This window comes from Saccostrea echinata, unplaced genomic scaffold (assembly GCF_033153115.1).
Source record: "Saccostrea echinata isolate AGI-Se365-2 ecotype Australia unplaced genomic scaffold, CSIRO_AGI_Sech_v1 ptg000054l, whole genome shotgun sequence".
NCBI lineage: Eukaryota > Metazoa > Mollusca > Bivalvia > Ostreida > Ostreidae > Saccostrea > Saccostrea echinata.
This window is the reverse complement of record NW_026889803.1, coordinates 53867012-53885102: the sequence shown is the minus strand read 5'-3', so window position 1 is coordinate 53885102 and position 18091 is coordinate 53867012. Positions and strand designations below refer to the sequence as shown.

The 18091-nt window shown below is 32.6% G+C and overlaps 1 protein-coding gene across 1 annotated transcript in view; it reads left to right on the top strand.

The window, feature by feature from the left end:
- The first annotated feature begins 6478 nt into the window (after positions 1–6478).
- Positions 6479–18091, top strand: part of LOC133171581 (uncharacterized) — a 66940-nt gene continuing 55327 nt past the window's right edge. Inside the window, exon 1 of the mRNA XM_061306354.1 lies at positions 6479–6567. Within this exon, the coding sequence (XP_061162338.1) occupies positions 6517–6567 (51 nt within the window). The 5' untranslated portion in view covers positions 6479–6516. The remainder of the gene's footprint in view (positions 6568–18091) is intronic.

The following is an 18091-nucleotide window of genomic DNA, read 5'->3' as shown; positions in this document are numbered from 1 at the left end:
ATTTATTTTCACCAAGGGGTATGACTTAGGATTAAGATGTACGGCATGGCTCAGTGTGTATTCCAACAACAATTCACCTGAATACTACTTAAGCAGGGTTAACATGTACATGTTAGTCCAATTTACCCGATCACCGGATCAATTGTTTCTTGGATTAGGTGTGAAAGCAGCAGTAAAATATCGGCAGAATCTACGCGAGAAGTCTTAAATCAGAGGTAGGCTAAATTATAATGCACTGCCATGTCAGAAATATAAACAAAAACCTGGCAATAAAATATAAATTCATATATAAACCCGTCTCGATAACTATCCTCGTAAAACTTAGTATTTTAAGTATTGAAGATATGCATAGCTTAGTCCAAGGCTTCTGGTTCGATTCCCAGGCACGTAGCACGTAGCCTGGCCCCCACTTTTTTCCAAAGACTTTTTTTACTATTTGAAATGTTAATTGAAAGGCCGGTTGCCCCCCCCCCCCCTTTTGTTGTAGAATAGTCAAGTAAGGATTAATAATGGATAAAATTTGGTACTGAAAGAAGTTTGAACCTAACCCCCCCCCCCCTCCACCCCCCTCGAAATAGGATTTTCGAGTTCGGACAATGTTCAATTTTCCTTTTTTTGCTTGTCAAGATTTTTTCAGGTAAGTTGAAATTTTTTTTCTCTGGCGCCTCCCCCCCCCCCCCACTTTCAAAAAAAAAAAACGATGCTACGTCCCTGATTCCTAAGTGGTTCTGAATAAAGACAGCTGTTAGAGGAATACTTGTGTATTACGAAGCATGTACTAACAGGGTTCAGAAGTTGAGAACTAATAATTTTTAGATTGATGATGGTTATTTATTTTTCATTCCACACACAAAATTCTTTAGACTTAAGTAAATATACCGCTTTATTTAACTGTGGGGTGCAATTTTAAATTGAAATGTCGTAAAAATACATGCCAGCATTAGATTTTTTGCTCATGTTTACCTAGTGCTATATTATAAGTAACATAATTGCTATAACATGCTTTATTGAATTTGAATTTATAGCTTAGGTTGTGTATCTTTAGGGGAAAGTACCACGATGGATCACAATAGATCTTTGTCGGACAAATATCGTAATAATTCATGATACATCAAGATTATACATTTGCTGTTTTCTCTTCAATTATTTCTTGATTTTAAGGAAGAAAACTTTTTTTCTTTTTCAAAAATCTTATTTTAATAATATGTCGCAATAATGAAAACCAAGCTTAAAGCAAAATAATAGGTTTAGCTTTTCTTTTTAATTGCTGGAAATAGAAATTTTATTTTTTTTTCCATTGAATAATTTATGATTTTCGGTCATTCCGGCAAATACATGTACTAAACAGGTTGGGGGGAAACGTAAATTCCGCTATAATAGTGGTATACCACTATTATAGTGAGATTCCGCTATATTTTCAGCCGTAGTTGTCCTCGATTTCATCAAATAACATACTTGCTGTTTAAAGCGCAAGTTATGATGGGAATAAAAATGAACAATAATTGGCATCCTTACATATTATGAATTTTATTTAATTTTCTGCCGATGCGTTTGATAATGCGAACACACTTTTTAAAGCGGAAGTTACATTTTTAACATAGCAACCAGTGATTGCGGTAGCATTGAACAAAGACTGACTCTTAATATCTCTCTCACATGTGCACAAATTAGTGCTTGTAATAACTTTCAACTCATTTTGGAATAGGTTTGTCGAATTTATAGAAGAAAAGGTGATTTTTGCCTGCATGGTAACGGGTACGGAGGCCCGTTATGACAAACGAAAAAAAAGCTCAGCACATGTACAATTTAATGGAACCGATTTGTGTCGTCTAAATTGTAAGCAATATATATAATATGTCATTTTTCGAAGTAATCTTAAGTTTGTGTATAATGTTTCCTTTCTTGATGATGAATCCATGAATTTAAATGATTATTCTTAGCAAGAAAAGAAGAATTACACTTGTGCATGGAATTACCTGTAGACGTGACGTAAAATAAATTCTGCAAGATTTATTGATTCTCTAACTTGCATGAAATTTTATATTTAACTACGATATGCACTGGAAAAGAAACAATGAAATCCTATTTACCAAAAGTAGATTATTCTGTTGTAAATAAACGAAATACAAGGAGAAACAGAAATATGAAGATAACGAAAAAAGGCCATTTGAGCAATATTTTTTTTTGCAGAGCGAATAGGTAGGATAAGGTGCTATGGAGGAGTACGCACCCCCTGTCGAGCATGGACAAAATTCATTTATTAATAGTTATCATGAATTAGTGCATCGTTGTCTCTCCACAGCCGCTAAAATATTAAGCCCGCTTTTTTAACTACAAAGAAGCCATTATATACACATTGAATTGTTTTCGCGTACGGTTATTTTTTCGTTTTTTTTTTCCTATCACGACAAGGAACACACTTGTCGGCAGGGGATGCTCACTCCTCCATGACACCTGATCCCATCTTTGATGTTTTTAGAGGTTCGTGTTTGCTCTGTTTAAAATTTGCATTGTTTCAATGGACTTTTGAGATCGATTACTGTTTGTTATCTTCATATTTCATACAGTATTTCAAGCAAATTGAAAAAAAAAAATTGAACCCATTTAATTTATTTTCTGTCTTAAGTGCAAAAATTTAAGTGAATTACATTATATTTTTCTTACATCTATTTATTTATTTTCTGTCAGAAAATGTACAAAATTAAGTGAAATCAATCATTGCATTTTCATCGTTTTATTTATTGTATTTTTCTGTCTTAAAGTGTATTAAATTCTACAAAACACAGGTATATCTAAGTTGTGGTGTAATTAACATAATTGTTATAAACACAAATGAACGTTCAACTCATTTTGTTATTTGCAAGCGGGAATAGGTGGATTTGTGATTTTAAAAAAAAAGGGGGGGGATAGGTGGAAGACCCTCTTAAAACCGAGACCCCTTGTTGTTCGTAATGTGTATCGAATCAATTAATAATTTAAGACATTAATCCCACATGCAGGTAATATGGTATATTGCTACATAATAAGGGAAGTTGACGATAGAAAAAATAGTTATCACATGTACCATGTAAGTTTAGTTATTAGTTTGCCATCAATCTCTTTATCTAGTAAAATATTTAAGGAAAGAAGCAGATATGTCATACTCCCTGGTGTCTTTTATTAATAATTTTCAACATACTTCTATTTTTGGAAACTGCAGCTATATCATAACTAAATGAACATTTAATTAATTTATGTCTCGCCATTACGTATAATACATGTATTAAGAACCAATGTTTCTTCTGAGAAATTACGCCAAATATTCCCAACAAAAATCGCTTATACATATAATTTTTGAAATAGTTTTTAAAAAGATTTTTCTTTTTTTAATCTAACTTTACTTGTCATAATACAAAAATTAATATTTCCAAAAATTTTGTTTAACATTCCGGAAACTAATGTCATATAATGTATATGTAATTACCTGCAGAAATGACATCTTATATCATTGTTTACGATTTATTGCAAAAACTATACAAATCGGTTTCATCAGAATAAAGTAAACATGTAATGAGCTTTTTTTTCGTTTGTCATAACGGGCCTCCGTACACGTCACCATGCAGGCAAAAATCATCTTTTCGTCTGTAAAATCGACAAACCTATTCCAAAATGGGTTGAAAGTTATTACAAGCACTAATTTGTGCACATGTGAGAGAGATATTTAAGAGTCAGTCTTTGTTCAATACTACCGCAATCACTGGTTGCTATGTTAAAAATGTAACTTCCGCTTTAAAAAGTGTGTTCGCATTATCAAACGCATCGGCAGAAAATTAAATAAAATTCATAATATGTAAGGATGCCAATTATTGTTCATTTTTATTCCCATCATAACTTGCGCTTTAAACAGCAAGTATGTTATTTGAAGAAATCGAGGACAACTACGGCTGAAAATATAGCGGAATCTCACTATAATAGTGGTATACCACTATTATAGCGGAATTTACGTTTCCCCCCAACCTGCTAAAGACATATCCATTATATACTTCCAGAAAGTATTGAAAAAAATACAGATACTTCACTTTACGTATCGTATATAGACCCACTCTGCATCATAATACATCGATGTATTAATACACCCCATTTAATAAGCACAATAAATGCAATATATATATATATATACATTAAACGCTTGAAGAATATTTGTACTTTGCTTCATAGTAAGGAATACTTATGAACTGAAATTGTCCTTGGGGCAAATTTTTGTGCTCGAATCTAATAAATAATCAAATATCTCCAAATATCAAATATCCCCACCCCCTGTTAATGAAACGATTAACACTAGATATAAAAGCATCATATTGTCTAATACATCGCTAATGTACCAGACCAAGCATTTGTTTGACCAGAACAATTACCTGTATGATTTGCTCGGTATGGACAATCAACTTTTATTGTTTACATCAAAGTGAAATGTAAAATTATACCTAGCAATTAATTTAATAAAGCTATCAATCTACTATAAAATTATCAAGGGGATACATGTATCTCGTTTTTTACAATAGCTTTTGTAGTATAAGAGCATCGATTGATCTAAGAAGCTTACAGCGATATCACTATCTGTGCATTTAGCACTCTATTACAGATAGTGGACGCTTTGTTACGCTGCCGGAAGCTAAAGCCGAGTATTGTTTTTTCTGCTGTACTGGAACACTCACTCATATTTTAATGTATCATGTCATATTCTATGTTAATATGTGTCACAATGCTGGAAACGAAATGACAGTCGTTTTATGCCCCTTTATGAATATAAGGGGCCGGGGCATATAGTTTTTGTCCTGTCCGTCTTCCGCCTGTCCTTTCATCACACTTTGTGTTTATCAATTCCATTAATGAGATAAATAAATCTCATGATAATTTAATGAGTTAATGATATCTTAATCAAGAGAAAAAAGATATCTTCAATTATTGAGTTTATGTTAATATTGTTCTCCATACTATTTATGCTTTTAATCTAGATCATGGATTTTGTCGAGTTTTCAGCAGTACTATATACATATCAAAATTGTGAAAATTCTTTGTATCAAAAAGGATTCGTTTACATGACCCCCTCCCCCCTTTTGCTGAATTCAGTCCCGAAACTAAATTAAGCCGGAAGTTTGTCTTCTGTTGAGTGAATCTTTTTAGAGTTTTACTGGCACCTCTAAAGGTAAGGTTGCTAATGTCCAAGTATCAATTTCGGAAGACCGATTGTTTACTTTTTGTGTGAAAATAGCAGGTGTAATTTGCGATAATATCAGATTAATTTCAGGATTTGATTGGCAAACATTTCGTTACATTACAGGCCATTAAGAAGGTACATCATCCGGGTAGTACAGATTTCAACATATCACCTTTAGTTTGATTTGCTTCTGAACAATCCATTTGAAAATAAAATTCTTATATATATTTTTTCTTCTTAGGTATCTTAGTTTTATCATTGAAGAGAACTTACAGATCATTTCTCTTCATTTTTCCTAAATAAAAGGGAGAAAATCGGGGTGCTAGAAAAAAGGGAGTTAACAGGGTGCTGGAAATGACGATGTTCATCGATATATTTTTTAAAATGAAAAAAAAAATGATTTCTTAGGAGCAACAAAGGAATTTAAAAAAACAACTTTTTATTAGACAAAATAATTTGTCGACTATTTTATTCCTCCAGAATGCAACAACAGAAATCAAGTGCAGAGATGTATCAACCCATTATATTCAGTATAAATATAATCAATTATTCTATGTAAAATTTTTAGTGATTATTAATTATGTATGTTTCACTACATTTGTTCAATGCAACTTATGATATTTAGATAGCGTGAAACGGAGTAAAAATCTCCAGAGAATTAGGAAACTTACTCCAGTCGTTGCAGTCAACATTCATGTAATACGTCTTTTTTTCCCATTCACTCGGTCTTACTGCCGGTTTTATTTCATTCCAGTTTAGAAATAATTAGATATATACCATTAAAAGCTCGGGATCAGCGCCTTGTATTGGCGTTACACTCATCAGAATTCTCACCAATTCCCTGACGATCAAGCCAGCAGAAGGTTCCCTCGTAAAACCTTTCACTTTCCCGACCCAATTCTATTTTTACGATTAACAGAGGAAATATATAGTTATATATCATAAACTGAGGTGATATACAAACAGTTATATTACTATGAATGCATTAATAACTTTTTTACATGTTGTACATTGTAGAAGTTTGGCTACGTTCGTTTATCGATTCTGATACCATAGAGGTAAGGTCGCTGGGAATTAATTTTATCTAAGTGAACAATGATTATACCTCCATCCAATCGCGTAGTACGAAGTATTAAATGCTTAAACTTTCATCATCGCTTCTTTGCTAATTTCCTTGAGAACGGCGATAATAACATAATTATCACAATGTTACTGTGGAAGCTGCTACGTTGACATTAAAAAAAAAGACACTTACACTTAACATTTACAGAGGAGTCTACATCTTTTAAGACCGGAAGTGGAACCAAATTTGTGAAGACATGTCTATTTGTATGCACTTCCCCCATCTCTCAAGTTGTCGGAATAACAGGGTAAGTTTTATCTATGTTACTATTTTTATTAGATTAATTTTTCTACAAAGTTTAAAATTTTATTTATTTCCATTCCGTAGATTTTGGTTCGCACGTTTCACATCTAAGACTGAAAATGTTTTAAATTTATATATTTTACCGTTTTGTTTTTGCAAACTTGCGTACTTCATAGCAAGCAATACCGATAATAAGAAATAGTAAATGTTGTATACATCTTGATCTGCTACTTTATGTTACACATACATACAAATAAATAAAATGAACCTGTCATGTGGACCACGGAATCGGTGTATTAGGTAGCGATTTCATTGATTCGGGGGACCTTTGTTGACTTAAGAATATTTTAAAAGAAAATTAGCTCAGCTGTCACCTACAAACAATAAATGAACATCGATTGTGGCTGGAGACCCGTACGTTTGTTTAATTATGCATGAGGGCAAATACACATTTGCAATGCTTGGTTCCTCAGCATTGATCTCTGAATCACCCGTGTATCACAGATAAAAAATCCAGCATATCAGGCAAAATCTTTGCAGTTTTTCTGTAAGAGATCCAGCTGTTTCTACAGTATTTTATTTAAAAATCGATGCGACTTTTCGTGAAGTGACAGGCATTGGACACCTGTGCTCTTCATCTTCCCGCGCATTTGTCAGATTTCAGCGTCACATGACTCTCGGAGATCTGCAGAAGCCGGATATTATAGTCAAGTTATGACACTTTTGTTTGAATAACAAACCAGACAAATACGAAAATATAATGTATTCTTGAAAACCTTTTGCGTAATTCAGGGGATGAAATGGAAAGCTTGATCGAAACAAAGAGCTACATGACACCAATCTTTGCGTTTTAGTGGGTTAAACGTTATGATTTATACGATATTTTACACAAACTATTTTTTAATTTATTTCTTCTATTCAGTGTGAATTTCTCTTTCTCAGAGAATAAAGCGTTTGATAAATAGTAATGAATATCTGTATTGATGAGAGTATATAATGCGCATTTTAAAATTTTAAAAAAATGAAAATCAATTAAAAAATCTTAGTCGATTTAATAATATTGTTAACAAAAATAATTAGATTAAAAAAAAAAATAGAAAAATAGAATCTTAATTAAGTAAATAAATAAAATCAATGAATAAATTAACCATTCTGATTAAAATTGTATTTTCTTCGAAAGTTTATTTTTTCATTCAGTATCTATGAATTTCTGTAACAAATGTGTCTACAGATTCTTTGTATTTTTTTGACAAGTTCTTGCATAAATGAATATAAGAAAAATTTCAAGTTATTATTATTTTTTTTTTTTAAAAAACTCATCTTACAAGAGGTCTCCTGCAAACTTTACCCGTCATAAATTTCTCGTACAAGTTATCTTTCTTTGTCCATTATTTACTTGTAACAATTTCCAGCTGCTGCACCTTTTACCAGATCGTTGTACAAAAATGTATTATTCTGTTTCGACCCATGATACACCCTTTTATAAAATTTTCATGAAAATCCGATCTAAACCCTGTAAAATATCTTTTTAAAGAACTCCAACTTTGTTGTCGGAGGTAGCTAAAACTGATTTGACCGTCGTTATCACTAAACTCATTTCAATGTTCATGTAAAGAATTTAGTAAAGAATGATGTTCTTTTATTACATCACGGAAACTTACCCACTTTCAAGGAAAGGGATTGCTGTTTGTAAAAAGTACTGCTGCAGAATGATATGATATTAATAGAAATTTTAAACAAAAAAGGGAGGGAGGTGGTTATGGTTTAGAACAACTTTATGGAATTGGAGTATTTATGTGTTTATACAGTATACCCTGCCATAGTCTTTTGTTCTTTAATTTTATCTTTAATTTACTTTTCAATCTTTGTATTGGTTCCGTGAATTAATTAAGTCTCTTGAAATTGTCAGTGCCAAATGGATAAATACAGAAAAAATGTTTTGTAGCTCATTAGATGTTAAAAGTTTAAAGGAACAGCATACAATATCAGCTTGCTGTAGATAATTCTACTTTGCTCGTTTATCATGTTTCAACAGAAATATTTTGTCAGATGGCAGAAGAAAAGTGATGAATGGCACCTTAAGGATTAGAAATATTTTGAAATTGCTGGCGTTGTATTCATTAATAATAGTCATTCGTTCGATCTACCAGGAATTGTTTTAGCATCAAAGCTCGGTATTCTTGTTGGATATTGAAGCTTGGTCGTGGTAAAGAGAAAGCCTCAGTGATGTTTCAGATTAAACTTCAGTTTTAATTGTAGTCTTCATGTATATTCATTTTATTTTGTTTTTTAACAATCGCCTATTTTCCTTAGGTATGTGTACATATAGAATGTCATTCATTTTTAATCTACTAAAATAGGGTCCTATCTGAGTACATTTCACTTTTCTTTCTGAACTTTTAGACTATTTGAACGATTTCTTTCTTGAATATTTAATTAGCTTGACCAATAATAGAAATGTTTAAACTGAACTTAGTGGCAGATCCAGGAATTTCAGAACGAGGGGGGGGGGGGGGGGCAGTAGAAGGTAGGGGGTCTTGAAGCCCCCAGTGGGTCCAGGGCGGGGGTCCGAATCCTTACAAATAAGAGGTGTTTTCCCCCTTGATTTTAGGATAATGGACATATGAGTTCTAAAAAAATTCAAATCCGCCTTTGGAACTTTCATACATTAATACCGTTTTCAGTAAATTCTTTTCCTTCTAACAACAGTGCTATAGTTCGTGAAATTGAGCGAAAATTCCAGCTGCGGGCCAGACGGTATATAACAGGAATACCAGTACAACTGACAGCTAATATAGCTGATTGTTAATTGTGAACAGCTTGCTCAATACTTAGTAGAAAATATTCATACAATTCGTAAATATTGATTATTCAAAACGGGGGTTTATGTTTTTGTAGATTTGATGTGCGTAATTGTACAAATTACTGACATAACATTACGATGTACTTCGGAGTTTAAGGATCATAGAGTATAAAGCAAGGTTTTTTTTTTTTTTTTTTTTTTTTTTCAGGCAGATGCTCTTAGACAATCATTTGTATACTTTAGCATACCCCCAGCAGGCATTGAATAATTCCTATGAACTGAAAATGACGTCTTTGTTTTTTTTTTTATGTATGCTGCAAAAATTAAAAACTTGGGCAAATAAGTCTACGAGTATGAAGTTTGAACTTAGAATTCCTCTCCTGGTTGATTTATGCAAATAATACAAAATTATGAAACTGACCTTAAGTAAAACATAGAAAAAATTCTTCCTTCAGTTATACAAGACTCCATGTGTTTTTCGGCATTATGTGGTTTTTTCGATCTACTCAGCATTCGAATTTATCGACTTTGTGCCAATGTTTGTTATTCTTCAGATCAAAAGCACTAAGTATTTTGATGACAATAGAACCATATCATCAGAAAGATCTAGGTATAACTTAAATGTAAAATTGTATCTTATTCCTATACTGGTGTTTCAGTTGTTTTGAGTTCTTCATCAGACAATCAGTGTCAATCAGACTCATCATTTTTCTAATACAGAGTATGTACATGTTTTGAGACTTATTCATTATGTAATGAATTCCATAAAAATGTTGAAATCTTACAAATGCATATGAACTAATGCCCTGTTCACACGGAGAGTTTAATTCGAATTAAACGTAAGTTACTGCGAATTAAATTTGATCCGCGTTCACACGAAGAATCTAATGCCCTGTTCACACGGAGAGTTTAATTCGCAGTAAATTAATGCGAAGTAAAATGATGCGAATTAAACTAATGCGAATTAAATTGCGTTCACACGACAGCTAATGCGAAGTAAACTAATGCGAATCATAATTTTTTTATTCAACAAGGCTATTCAGTGAGGCTATTATGACGTCATTTACAAATCACGTCATATTTTGCAGAGCAGTATACATTTGACATAGTGTCTGTACACATTTTAGTGATTAACATAATTTTCCTTTGTTTTCCACTCAAAAATAGCACAGGTACCTATATTTGACCATCGACATGTGGCCTGTGACTTAATTCTGCCCTTACGCGTGCGTCAAAATTTAATTCGAATTAGCTTCGCTTAGCGTTCACACGGAGCTAATGCGAAGTAATTTAATGCGCAGTAAACTAATTCGAATTAAATTAATTCGCATTATGCCCTGTTCACACGGAGAGTTTAATTCGAATTAAACGTAAGTTCCTGCGAATTAAATTTGATCCGCGTTCACACGAAGAATCTAATGCGAATTAATTTATGCCCTGTTCACATGGAGAGTTTAATTCGCAGTAAATTAATGCGAAGTAAAATGATGCGAATCAAACTAATGCGAATTAAATTGCGTTCACACGACAGCTAATGCGAAGTAAAGTAATGCGAATTGTAAGGCTATTCAGTAAGGCTATTATGACGTCATTTACAAATCACGTCATTTTGTGCAGAGCAGGTACATGTATACATTTGACATAATGTCATAGTGTCTGTACACATTTTAGTGATTAACATAATTTTCCTTTGTTTTCCACTCAAAAATAGCACAAGTACCTATATTTGACCATCGACTTGTGGCCTGTGACTTAATTCTGCCCTTACGCATGCGTCAAAATTTAATTCGAATTAGCTTCGCTTAGCGTTCACACGGAGCTAATGCGAAGTAATTTAATGCGCAGTAAACTAATTCGAATTAAACTAATTCGCATTAAATTCTCCGTGTGAACGCGGATCAAATTTAATTCGCAGTAACTTACGTTTAATTCGAATTAAACTCTCCGTGTGAACAGGGCATTAATTCGAATTAGTTTACTGCGCATTAAATTACTTCGCATTAGCTCCGTGTGAACGCTAAGCGAAGCTAATTCGAATTAAATTTTGACGCACGCGTAAGGGCAGAATTAAGTCACAGGCCACATGTCGATGGTCAAATATAGGTACCTGTGCTATTTTTGAGTGGAAAACAAAGGAAAATTATGTTAATCACTAAAATGTGTACAGACACTATGTCAAATGTATACTGCTCTGCAAAATATGACGTGATTTGTAAATGACGTCATAATAGCCTCACTGAATAGCCTTGTTGAATAAAAAAATTATGATTCGCATTAGTTTACTTCGCATTAGCTGTCGTGTGAACGCAATTTATGCCCTGTTCACACGGAGAGTTTAATTCGCAGTAAATTAATGCGAAGTAAAATGATGCGAATTAAACTAATGCGAATTAAATTGCGTTCACACGACAACTAATGCGAAGTAAACTAATGCGAATTATAATTTTATTTCTACAACAAGGCTATTCAGTGAGGCTATTATGACGTCATTTACAAATCACGTCATATTGTGCTGAGCAGGTATACATTTGACATAATGTCATAGTGTCTGTACACATTTTAGTGATTTACATAATTTTCCTTTGTTTTCCACTCAAAAATAGCAGAAGTACCTATATTTGACCTTCGACATGTGGCCTGTGACTTAATTCTGCTCTTACGCATGCGTCAAAATTTAATTCGAATTAGCTTCGCTTAGCGTTCACACGGAGCTAATGCGAAGTAATTTAATGCGCAGTAAACTAATTCGAATTTAACTAATTCGCATTAAATTCTCCGTGTGAACGCGGATCAAATTTAATTCGCAGTAACTTACGTTTAATTCGAATTAAACTCTCCGTGTGAACAGGGCATTAATTCGCATTAGTTTAATGCCCTGTTCACATGGAGAGTTTAATTCGCAGTAAATTAATGCGAAGTAAAATGATGCGAATCAAACTAATGCGAATTAAATTGCGTTCACACGACAGCTAATGCGAAGTAAAGTAATGCGAATTGTAAGGCTATCCAGTAAGGCTATTATGACGTCATTTACAAATCACGTCATTTTGTGCAGAGCAGGTACATGTATACATTTGACATAATGTCATAATGTCTGTACACATTTTAGTGATTAACATAATTTTCCTTTGTTTTCCACTCAAAAATAGCACAAGTACCTATATTTGACCATCGACTTGTGGCCTGTGACTTAATTCTGCCCTTACGCATGCGTCAAAATTTAATTCGAATTAGCTTCGCTTAGCGTTCACACGGAGCTAATGCGAAGTAATTTAATGCGCAGTAAACTAATTCGAATTAAACTAATTCGCATTAAATTCTCCATGTGAACGCGGATCAAATTTAATTCGCAGTAACTTACGTTTAATTCGAATTAAACTCTCCGTGTGAACAGGGCATAATTCGCATCATTTTACTTCGCATTAATTTACTGCGAATTAAACTCTCCGTGTGAACAGGGCATAAAATTTTAACATCTTATGCTTTAATACATTATAATTTTGTAATGCTGCTTTTGTTTAATGGCATAAATAGTAGTTCTGTCCGTAGGAGCAAATAAATAAGACTACCTTCCTGTCTGAAAGATATATATTTTCTTATAGTTTTCTGTTATTGATTATGATTTCCAGTGCCTATAACATATGCAGTAATCAGCAAAGTACGTGTACTATGTAAAAGATCCAGCATCCTGAAAATAGATTATAGATCTGTGATCTGTACGTACATGTAACATGTGGCATGAAGTACCATTCCAGTAAAACACACAGGATAACGTATACATGATTTAATCTGGAGTGTTATATTTTTTGTCACTTTTATCTCCTTATATCATGCTTTATATGTACGATTTGATGTGTACATATTTAGATGAAGTATTTTGAACAACTACTTTAATTATTGTTTCAATAATACATAAAGCTTTTAGCATTAAAGCACGTATATTTATCAGTTAAAACACCTCGCATATAATAAAAAATTATCTACTTGTATATTGATGCTTCTAAAGACGTATAAATATTCCTTTTTAAAAAAAAAAAATAATAATAAAACTTACATTGAATTATTTGGCATGTAATTAATCCGGTTGAAGGTAATTAAGCAGTGTCACTTAAAGTAAGTTCAAAAAGTACTTTAAAAATTTATATGCCTATATGGTTTGTTCAGTAAAATAGTGTGTAAAAAATTTTGATACAATTGCTTTTGTTTATATATAATATGAACTTATTTTAAGAAGACATTTATAACACAAGTCAGTCTTCCACTTGATTGAACAAGTTGGAGTTATCTCTCTTCTAATACTCATTTACTTCAAAGGTAAGGAACACCTGCTTTTATTTATGTAATATAAACCCATTTGTTATTTATTTAATGCACCTGAACATCATTAAAAGTTTAATTTGTTTACATTTTCAGTACATTCGGTTAAAGATAGATATTTGAGTTTATTTATTAGTTCTTAAAGGTATTTGTGACTTTTCCGTGACGTCATGTAACAGTAATAATGAAGAGTTTTAAAAAATAATGATCCGTTATTCCGGCAGCACATCGGTGTTTGTTCCGCCTATTTCTATATATTTTAGAAAATCACTAACTACTTCCACATGCTGAACAGCTTTTAATGAGTAGATGAAAATTCTCTGGGTTCCTGAAGAGCAGGCGATTTTCATTTGGTGTGAACATATAGAATAAATCTTTTTTGATATGCCACTTTCCTTGTGCAGTACCTTTCAAATATCACAATGGTTATCTTGATTCCATCTATTATACCTCTACTTTTAATTACTCATTACCATATAAAATGAATACCATAAAACTGTCTTTTTCCTGGAGAATGCACTCCTCTTCCTTCTTAAAAGTTCTTTAAAATATCTGTGAAAATAATTTATCGTAACATGTTATTATTTCTAACGATATTTATTTACTAGTGATTTAATAAAATTTTGTTTACTATATTTATTTAAACATTGTCTAAAAATAATTTACATTTCCCCTCATACCCATTCCATAACTGTATAATATTGAATATAGCCTTTTATATATATATATATATATATATATATATATATATATATATATATATATATATATATATATATATATATATATATATATATATATATATATATATATATATATTAATTGATTAATTTAATCAGATTTTTTGTGAATTGGTGGTTATACCATCGTATTCAAAGATGAAGAATTAACGTTTCAAGTTAGAAATATACATTGAAGATATATATCCTTTAATACATTGGATAATTTTGGTGGATAAGGGATATTTTTCGTCCAAATTACTTTGTTTAATGCAATACAGAAATTCTTCCATTTTTAGCTCACCTGAGCCGAAGGCTCAAGTGAGCTTTTCTGATCACATTTTGTCTGTAGTCCGTCTGTAAACTTTTCACATTTTCGACTTCTTCTCCAGAACCACTGGGCCAATTTCAACCAAACTTGCCACAAAGTATCCTTGGGTAAAGGGGATTCAAGTTTGTTCAAATGAAGGGCCACGCCTTCTTCCAGAGGGGAGATAATTAAGAATTCGTGAAAAATTAATGACATCATTAAAAAATCTTCTTCTCAAGAACCACAGTGCTTGAAAATATAAAACTTATGTGGAAGCATCCTCAATTAGTGTAGATTCAAGTTTGTTCAAATCATGACCCCCGGGGGTCGGGTGGGGCCACAATGGGCGATCAAAGTTTTACATAGGAATATATAGGAAAATTCTTTAAAAATCTTCTTCTCAAGAACAGCAAAGTCATGATTGGTCATATTTATATGGTAGCATCCTCAGATAGTGTAGATTAAAGATTGTTCAAATCATGACCCCTGGGGGTCGGGTGGGGCCACAATGGGCGATCAAAGTTTTACATAGGAATATATAGGAAAAATTTAAAAAAAACTATTTCTTAAGAACAGCAAAGCCATGATTGGTCATATTTATATGGAAGCATTCTTAGATAGTGTACATTCAAGTTTGTTAAAACATGACCCCTGGGGGTCGGGTGGGGCCACAATGGGTGATCAAAGTTTTACATAGGAATACATAGGTTAAATCTTTAAAAATCTTCTACTCAAGAACAGCAAAGCCATGATTGGTCATATTTAAATGGAAGCATCCTCAGATAATGTAGATTCAAATTTGTTCAATTCATGACCCCCCCCCCCCCCCCCCCGAACCACTTTTATATTTAAACTTTTCAACCTTTCAAGACTGAACTGATTTCTGCTATTTCCTAGCCATAGTGCTCAGGTGAGTGATGTGGCCCCTGGGCCTCTTGTACATTATGCCATGAGTACCAGGATGTATTAAAAAGAGCATTATAATTTAATAGGTATTGATAAGAGTTTGCCTTGAGATAAATTTTAATCGAAATGTAAACCAAACCAAAAATTAAAACAAATCGAAAAAGAAACAAAGTCGTGGAAAAGGATATGAAATACACCAATAAATCGGTTAAGTGCGAACATTAACCGGAATGGTCATTGTCTTATAATTCGTAGGTACATGCATATAATCATAGGGATCCATACTTCATTATGATAAAAAGTGATGATAGTGTACTAGTATTCGATAAGACAAACTTATAGGAAAGCTTGCTTTTTTTTCTTGACACAATACATCAACTGGAAAATGTGGGTTTTTTTAAATGTCTCTTTTAAATTGAATTTGTTATCTGAAATCAATCAGAAATAAATAAGCTTTTTTTTATCGAGGGGGGGGGGGTTAAGTGTCGACGGTTAATTCCATACTCCCATATTTCATAAGGTCATTGAAACGAGATCAGATATTCAATCTCAAATAATTCAGGTAAATGAATTCAGGTAAATACAGGTCAGATTTACTGATCACCTGTACTCCAAAGCTAGACAATGCTCCGCGAGCCATTCTTTTCATACTACAAGAAGATGGTTCTTAGAAAATGACAAGAATGTAGAGTGTGACAGAAGAATTAAAAAAGGAAATTGAATTTGTCGGGGAAGGGGTGAAAACTTATTACAAATTTAGAGAAGGGTAATTTTAAAAAATCTGAAAACTTTCTGCAAAAAATTATTTAGTGATCCATTGAACTGTGCGATTTTTTTTTTTTCGAAAAAAAGTTGCTACAAATCATGGGCACAATAGCTACCCCCCTCCCCCTAACAATACCTGAGAAACACTTTGGTACTAATTGATTTTCAGATAGCAAATTCTATTACAGAGGCATTTAAAGGTTCAACTAATTTCGTTTCATTTCAGCTTTATTAAATATGTTACTAGATTTACATATTTTCTAGATTTTTTATAGGATTTCAGGCCCGTAGGAAGCAAATTCAGTTGGGGGGGGGGGGGGCACAGCCATACATTTTCAGTTGACAGTTGAGGGGGCACTACCAAAAATTTCCTGAAAAGCAAAAAAAAAAAAAAACAAAAACAAAAAAAAAACAAAAAAAAAAAACAAAAAAAACATGGATTTAAACAATGTATTATCTTTTTTCCAGTACTTTTAATTTATTCAATAAAATATGTTCAAAACAATCAAAACAATGTATTATGGCATTATTACTACATTGTAATGTATATCCGCATTCTCTACAGGAAGTTTGATGTATTGTTATCCTGTTCTGTCTGTCTGTCCGTCCGTACGTCCGTCTGTCTGTCACATCATCTTCCTCAAACTCCTCTGACATTTAAAGCAGTATTAATCCTATTCCTTTTTTTTTGCTTGAATATGATTGTTGGTGTCTTGTAGATCATATATATGCAATAAAGTTTCGGAATTTTCATGTTCATCTATGCAGAGGACCATTGAGGGTCGAAAAACGACGTTATTCTACCAAAACATTGTTTCCAGAATTCTTCTACATTTTACATAATTTTGGAATATTATTGGTGGTGTCCTGTAGATAAGTAAAAGATTAATGTTAATGTGATAAATATATGAAACATTGCAAGGACTGAATTTTTTAGGACTGTCGGATACAAATTTGATGCCCGAACTGACTTGTAAGTTGTTCTGGCAACAAATATATCTGACGGTGGCTGTGAAAGTAACTTTCATAAAAGCATATATTCACATTTTCAAACATTTCCTTTATATAACACTATATGAGCAAGGTGTATTTAAACAGGTTCGTCACCTGACCTTAATGACGTCATAAGTGGTCAATGTGTTCTTATATTTTTTTTAAAAAAAGCATTCATGGTTTTAAAACTATACTACCCAAATATTTGTTAAAAATCAGTCACAAATGTAAATATAAGTAATAAGGCATAATTTTTAAACATTTAGCGGGATGTAAATACGGATTGGTACGTGATCAAATCTATCATAAAGCCCTTCGGGCTTGTGTGATTTGATCACATGACCAACCAGTATTTACATCCCGATGAAAGTTTAGAATTGATACCTTATTTTTTAAATAGAACATTGCATTTATTGCTACAGCTAAGGTGTCATTTTGTATCTGTCAAAAAGTAAGAATCGATATTTAACTCACTAAATTACATATACGTACATTTTTATGCTATTTTAGCAGTATGCGATATTCACAGTTTTCGTTTTAAGCTCATCTTAGCCGAAGGCTCAAGTGAACTTGAAAGGGGTTCAGGTTTTTCAAATGAAGGACCACATCCTCTTCCATGGGGAGATAATTAAGAAACAGTGAAAATTGGGTGGGGTTATATAAATATCTTCTTCTCAAGAACAAGTGGACCAGAAAATACGAAACTTCTATGAAA